This window comes from Brachyistius frenatus, unplaced genomic scaffold (assembly GCF_029030835.1).
Source record: "Brachyistius frenatus isolate BFR_SWC_R1_liver_20210118 unplaced genomic scaffold, ASM2903083v1 Contig_11, whole genome shotgun sequence".
In the NCBI taxonomy this organism is placed as follows: domain Eukaryota; kingdom Metazoa; phylum Chordata; class Actinopteri; family Embiotocidae; genus Brachyistius; species Brachyistius frenatus.
The window spans coordinates 1,313,725-1,320,000 of record NW_027210610.1 but is presented as its reverse complement, the minus strand read 5'-3'; the positions used below and the strand labels follow the sequence as shown (position 1 = coordinate 1,320,000).

At 47.2% G+C, this 6,276-nt stretch overlaps 1 protein-coding gene across 3 annotated transcripts in view; it reads left to right on the top strand.

Moving 5' to 3' along the window:
• The window catches only part of bahcc1b (BAH domain and coiled-coil containing 1b), a 65,603-nt gene extending 61,081 nt beyond the window's left edge, over positions 1–4,522 (top strand). For all 3 annotated transcript variants that reach the window (XM_069691378.1, XM_069691379.1, XM_069691377.1), the window contains exons 26-28: positions 595–2,030; positions 3,182–3,418; positions 3,913–4,522. In XM_069691378.1, the coding sequence (XP_069547479.1) occupies positions 595–2,030; positions 3,182–3,418; positions 3,913–4,122 (1,883 nt within the window). In that variant the 3' untranslated portion in view covers positions 4,123–4,522. The remainder of the gene's footprint in view (positions 1–594; positions 2,031–3,181; positions 3,419–3,912) is intronic.
• The last annotated feature ends 1,754 nt before the right edge of the window (positions 4,523–6,276 follow it).

Below are 6,276 nucleotides of genomic sequence, written 5' to 3'. Positions count from 1 at the left end.
GAAAATATTTTGTAATCATTCTTTAGTTTAAAACGTGTAAGAAAGACTGTTTGATGAAGACACCGGGACTGAACATCACCGGGACACCAATATTAGTTGTCTGTAGCGTTCTAACTAGTACATACAGTACTTTCCTGGATCCAGACACATGGGCCCACAGCCCGCACCACATTCCCAAAACAAGGCCCCCATTTTCACTTCCCATTGTCTTCCAATTATCAGATGCCTCCAAGTCAGAAAAGAGCAAGAACGACTCATAAATTAAGACTCTTTGTTTGTTGCCTCGTTTATCCTCCACAGCCTCATTAATCATGATTTTATGACGTGTTATCGGTGGGCTTTGTGAAGTTAAGCAACATACATGTAAATCAAACTCATTGGGACAATAAAGGTGGGGAGAGACAGGTTCATCAGGTCGGTTGCAGTTTGTGTAATGGATATGTCGAAACTTACCTAGCCAGGTGAAGAGCAAAGAGATAAAGATATTAGATTTCACTGAAGCTGTCAGTTCCACAGTTAATCACAGTTTGGTCTGAACGAACCTGTCATTTCACATTGATTATAACTCCATTGTGTTTCCGGCTTTGTTTTCAGTTGGCAGACCGAAGAAGATCCACTCAGTGCCTAAGACTACCAGCACACCGACGACAGACACTGTAACAAAAGGCAGCACTTCCTTGTTGCACTGGTCCATGCCGAGGAAGAGACCGCCGGTCGACTTCTTCCTCTTCAACGGGACGTCCCGTAAGACCCAGAAGAGGATTCGAGAGCGAGACTTGGGGTTCTTTCATCGGCCCACCTCCCACTCTCTGGTACCGCCGACTGCCATCAAAGGCATCTTCGGCTCTCCCTTTGAAGTCGACTCATTCAGCAGCATCGCCAACGGCTACTCCACCTTTGGAAGCGGTGGAAACCGTGGCACCGGGCGACCGGTTACCGCGGCAGCTTCGACGGCGCACCGGGACTCCTCGTCCTCTTCGTGCTCCTCATCTGTCGCCATGGCTACGGCAGCGGGGAGCAGGAAGCCAGTGAGTGAACGGGACAGGAAGCACTTCCTCGTGAAACTTGACCATGAAGGAGTGACATCTCCTAAAACAAAGAATGGCAAAGCTTTGCTTCGACTCGGAGGGACCGGAGGGAGAGAAGGTAAGAGCCACGCCTCCACAGGGGCGCCGCTGCGATACATCCAACCTTCACTGCTGGTGAAAGACAGCAAGAAGGGAGGAGGGGAAAGAGACAGGACCCGGTCTGAGGCCCTTCTGAAGGGAGCTCCACCTGTGAGAAAAGATCTCCTCCCAGCTGGTCTTGGAGTTCAAGGCGGGGATTACAGTTTGGACTACCCGAGCGACTGCCCCAGCTCCTACTCTGAGCTGGATGAGGATGATGAGGACGACGGTCAAGACGCTGAAGCACGACGAAGAAACACAGGCGTCACGTCCCATCGCGGCGGTCGTTTCCTGTCCCGTCTCTCCATCTGCTTCTCCTCCTCTTCCTCCTCTTCGTCTTCCTCCGGCTCCATCTCCTCTTCATCCGTCTGCTCCTCGGACAACGACTCCTCCTACTCGTCCGATGAAGAGTCCTCCGCCGTGCTGCTGCGCCGTGCACTGCTCCAGCAGGACAAGCACAAACACCGGCAGGGCATGAACTCCGACCTCCTGAGCCCCGACCCCGCCGCCTCCAACTCCTCTCCCTCCTCTTCGGCGCCGGGTCACGGCTACGCAGCCAAAGCCGGTATGGGCATTGCGGGGTCAAAGGTCAGGGCGGACAGAGAAGACAGGAAGGAGTACATGTCAAAAGGAAGTATTATGGCGAACAGCAGCACGGCCAAGACCCAGCTGAAGAGGAAAGAAGGCGTTCATAACAACCACCATCAGAGCCAGAGCAGTCCTGTGTGCCAGCAGCTGAAACCTTCCTCCAAGGACCCGGCGGCCGCTAAGAAGCAGAGGATGTCTTCACCTGAGCCTCTGGCCAACGTGGCTCCCCTGCTGCCGGGACGCCAGCTCTGGAAATGGTCCGGCAACCCCACGCAGGTAGGACACCTCGGTTTTGGTGACTGTTCTGCGTTTGTACAGCAGAACTTCAGAGCAGCTGTTTATTCTCATAACAAAATACCTTTATGTTGACCCGTTTCCTCCAAATCACTCTGTATTATCTGCGTTTGTTCAACTGATTGTTGCAGCAGTTTCTGCTGTGTCATGCCTTGATTACATCCAGTACAAGTAACGATCAAATATGACCTCTCTTCGGCGTTGCTTGTTTGGCCTCAGACTTTGTACATATTGGCAATCAAACTCGGTGTCGTTGATCTCTGAATTTGTTATCGCGATTAAGTCACAATCCTGAGATAACGGAACAAAACAGTTTTGAGCAGCCGCTGAAAGCCTCAGCTTTCATTCAGCTGTGTGATGTTCTGGAAACATGACGAGGTGGTCGACAGAGGTGTGCAGCTTTAAAAGAAGCAGAACCAAACGGATCAAAAGAAACGATAATAATAACCACAACAACACCACTACTACTTATAATGGTAATAATAATGACAAAAACAACAACAACAACAACAACAAGGATAATAACAATACTACCACTGACACTGCTATTAATAAAAATATATAATAAGTAATAATTAGATAAAATATCTTTATTTATATAGTGCTTTTCGAAAACAGATCCGAAAGCACTTTACATACATTTGGAAACACAATAATCAACAGTTAATAAAATATTGTGCTAAAATACAATTAAAAAAAATTAAAACAGTGAAATCAATAAACCTCCTCTGATAAGTTCTTGTTTCCACAACTGAGGGGCCTGAAGGGAAAAGGCCCGGTGTGTTACTCAGTTTATGGTCGATGGGATCACAACTTGTAAACTAGATTGAATATTACTGCTCTAACAGTGAGGAGTGGATTGTTGGTGTGACTGTAAACCTACTCTATCACAGAAGGGCTGAAAATCATCCCTAAAAAGTGTTCCTCACTGAAAACACGGAGTTAACCCGACATATTTATTGGAGAGAAGCAGTGTTTTGGATTGAAAAAAACATATTAAATCTTACTTTATTGTTGTAGACTGGGATAAGCAAAGGAAACATAAACTGAAATTAATGTCTGAAATGAGTCTGTCGGTGAAATAAACTCTCCACTCTGAATAAATCAAACTGAAAGTGTTATTTCCTTGACAGAGGAGAGGTCTGAAGGGTAAAGCCCGCAAGCTTTTCTACAAGGCCATCCTGCGGGGCAAGGAGATGGTGCGTGTCGGGGACTGCGCTGTGTTCCTGTCACCTGGCCGGCCCCAGCTGCCCTACGTGGGGAGAGTGGAGAGCCTCTGGGAGTCGTGGAGCTCCAGCATGGTGGTCAGGGTCAAGTGGTTCTACCACCCGGAGGAGACGCGCTTGGGGAAGCGGCACCGCGACGGCAAGGTAAAAGACCCAGGGACAGCAAGTAGAATTTCTAAAACGGGAACGGTCAAAGTATCAAGTCTGTGACATTTTCATATAAATATATTACCACTTTGCTTCTCTTTATTCCCGGTTCCCATCTGATGTGAATGATTGAACCTGCACGTGGTTCATAAAACTGTGAACATTAGCAGTTTTAAACACTCGGGTCGTTCCCAGGAAATATCTCTGCTGCACAGGAAGTCATGCATTTTGCACTTCTGGCAACTCCAGGAGTGGTTTGTTTGGAAGAAACAGAGAAAAAGCTGAATATTTAGCAAGAGCAGCAACATCTGCCGTGAGCAAACATAAAAGATCACCACTTGCAGAAACTTAATCTCCTTCAGGAGAAAACCGACACAGAACAGCGCCGAAGATTCTGCCAAACAAAAACTTTCCGCTTACCACTTTTCTTGAGAAAGCGCTCATAAATTCAGATTGTTTATCAACTGTTCTTCCTGTCGTCTCTCTCCCAGAATGCCTTGTATCAGTCGAGCCACGAGGACGAGAATGACGTGCAGACCATCTCCCATCGCTGCCAGGTGGTCAGCAAGGCCGAGTACGACCACCTGATGCGCGAGCGCAATCCGGGCGGCGCGGTGAACGACCTCTTCTACCTGGCCGGGACCTACGAGCCGACCACGGGTCAGCTGATCAGCGCCGACGGCATGGTCATCGTGTCCTAGCAGCATCGGGCTAAAGGGGAAATCCAAACAATGACCTGATCCCTGGAGCTGACTGCTTCTGAGACGGCGCTTCAGAAGAGAGCAAGGGGCAAATCAAGACAAAGAACTTTGGCTCTGATTCTTCCCTTGTGAGAGAAGGAGCTCGCCCGCTGGATAAAGCCAAAGGGCAACACTGGCACTTAAAGGAGTTCGGTTTGTTCTGAGGAAAAAAAAGTCTGATCCATGTCGGATTTAACCTCTGGAGCAGATGTGGACTGAGGCTCCTTTGTCGCGACAAGCGTCTTCAGCCTTCCCCGTGGCCGTGTGTCAAAACTGCGACGAGATTACTGCAAGAAAAGTACAGAAACGAAGAACACGAGCACTTTGGAGTGTAGTAGCTGGGTGGAGGAGGAGGTGGTGGTGGTGGTGGGGGGGGGGGGGCGCTTTCTGGAACAAAAGACTGACTGAGAGGCCGTACGAGGAGGAGAGACTTGCTGTAAACCACACTGGTTTGGATGGTTTTAATGGTCTTATACTGGTAGTCTGACTACGAGATGGAGCTCCCCAACAGGACCAACAAACACTGTAGTTTGGACTGTGTGTTTAAATGCGTGAATGTGTGTTTGCGGAGAGGCTGCGATGACCCTGTTTGGCATTTAATGAGCTCTAAGTAAATAGTGCTTTAGCGTGTGTGTGTGTGTGTTTGTACTGTGTGTGTGTGTGTGTGTGTGTGTGTGTGTGTGTGTGTGTGTGTGTGTGTGTGTGTGTGTGTGTGTGTGTGTGTGTGTGTGTGTGTGTGTGTGCGCGTGTGTGTGCGGTTATGCACGTGTGCGCCTGCGCTCATCAAGCAAAGATGTCGACGTCATGACACACGGTGGTTTTTTGTCTCTGACACTCTGAATATTAATCAATCCAGTACTTAACGCGCAGTTTTCAGTCCTCCCGGCTGAAACACAATGTTTCTTTTTTTGTTTTGTTTTGTTTTTTGTTTTTTGCTCCTATCAAGCCATACACATCAATACCTCTCTCTCTCGTATCCTCCTATCCGGGTGCGGAGACACATGTACAGGTAGTTGTTTGAACTGTGCGTGCATGCCGGTGTGCGTGCAGACGTGTGCGTGGGCGAGCGCGTGCGCTTTGTACAGCATTACGTGTAGAATAACCTGATGTAAATAGTATACATATTATATTTGTTCTCGTTTCTGGCTGTTTTCTTTTGCAGAGAAGATTATTTTATTTACATTTTTTAGGGTGTGTGGGTGGGCGGGGTCTCTACAGCAGAGGTAGGAGGTTGGGTTACGTTTCCTTCTCTCTCAATGCACTGAACAGGATCGGAGGTTTGGACTTTGTGGTTGTAACCCGTGCTTTAGGCAAAGGGTGAATATGTAGAAAGGGTATCTGGGAAATGTTGTTTTTTATAAGGAGATCACAAAAAAGCTCTTTTTACATGTGTCCATGTTTTCATTTTGTTTTATTCTGGCAGGTTTTGAATGGGTGTTTCCTATTGGGAGCTTCTTTTTAATTTTTTTTTTTTAAGAAAACAAGTACTGGAAAAAAGGCGGTTGTCTGATCCTAAAAGAATCTAGTTCTTCTTTATCTATTTTAGCCTGAATTCCTATATAAAATGTAGATATTTATCTGGCAGCAAAAAGAAACATACCAAAGCACCTGTGAGTTTATGCTTCACCACATTAGAAGAAAACAATTATTATGAAAGACGTTCAATCAAATCTGAATCCGGGACCCCTGCAATCACCGAGCTATTCGATAGAGTTCCTCTTGTTGTCCGCTCGTGTTCATCCAGCGTTGCTGTGACGGCCTCCGAGAAACATTTGCAGCGACATTGTCTGCCGCGCTGCCCAGCTGATGCACTTGAGGTCTCCATGGCAACCAGAATGGCATCATGTGACCGTGAAGGACAATCAGAGCCAATCAATGGGACAATGTTGAGAGACGAAAAAAAACAAAAACAAGATAAGGATCAAATCACAAATTATGCTTCTTGTCACTTTTATTCCTGCTTTGCCAAAAAATGTCTGTGTGTGTGTGTTTTTATGTTCGCTTGTTTTCCTCATTTACCGTCGTCTTTTTGTTTATGCAAGCCTGTGATGGTTGTTTGTTGTCGGTGTATAGGATGTACAGGGGGAAGAACATGAATGCCTTTCATTTTTTTCT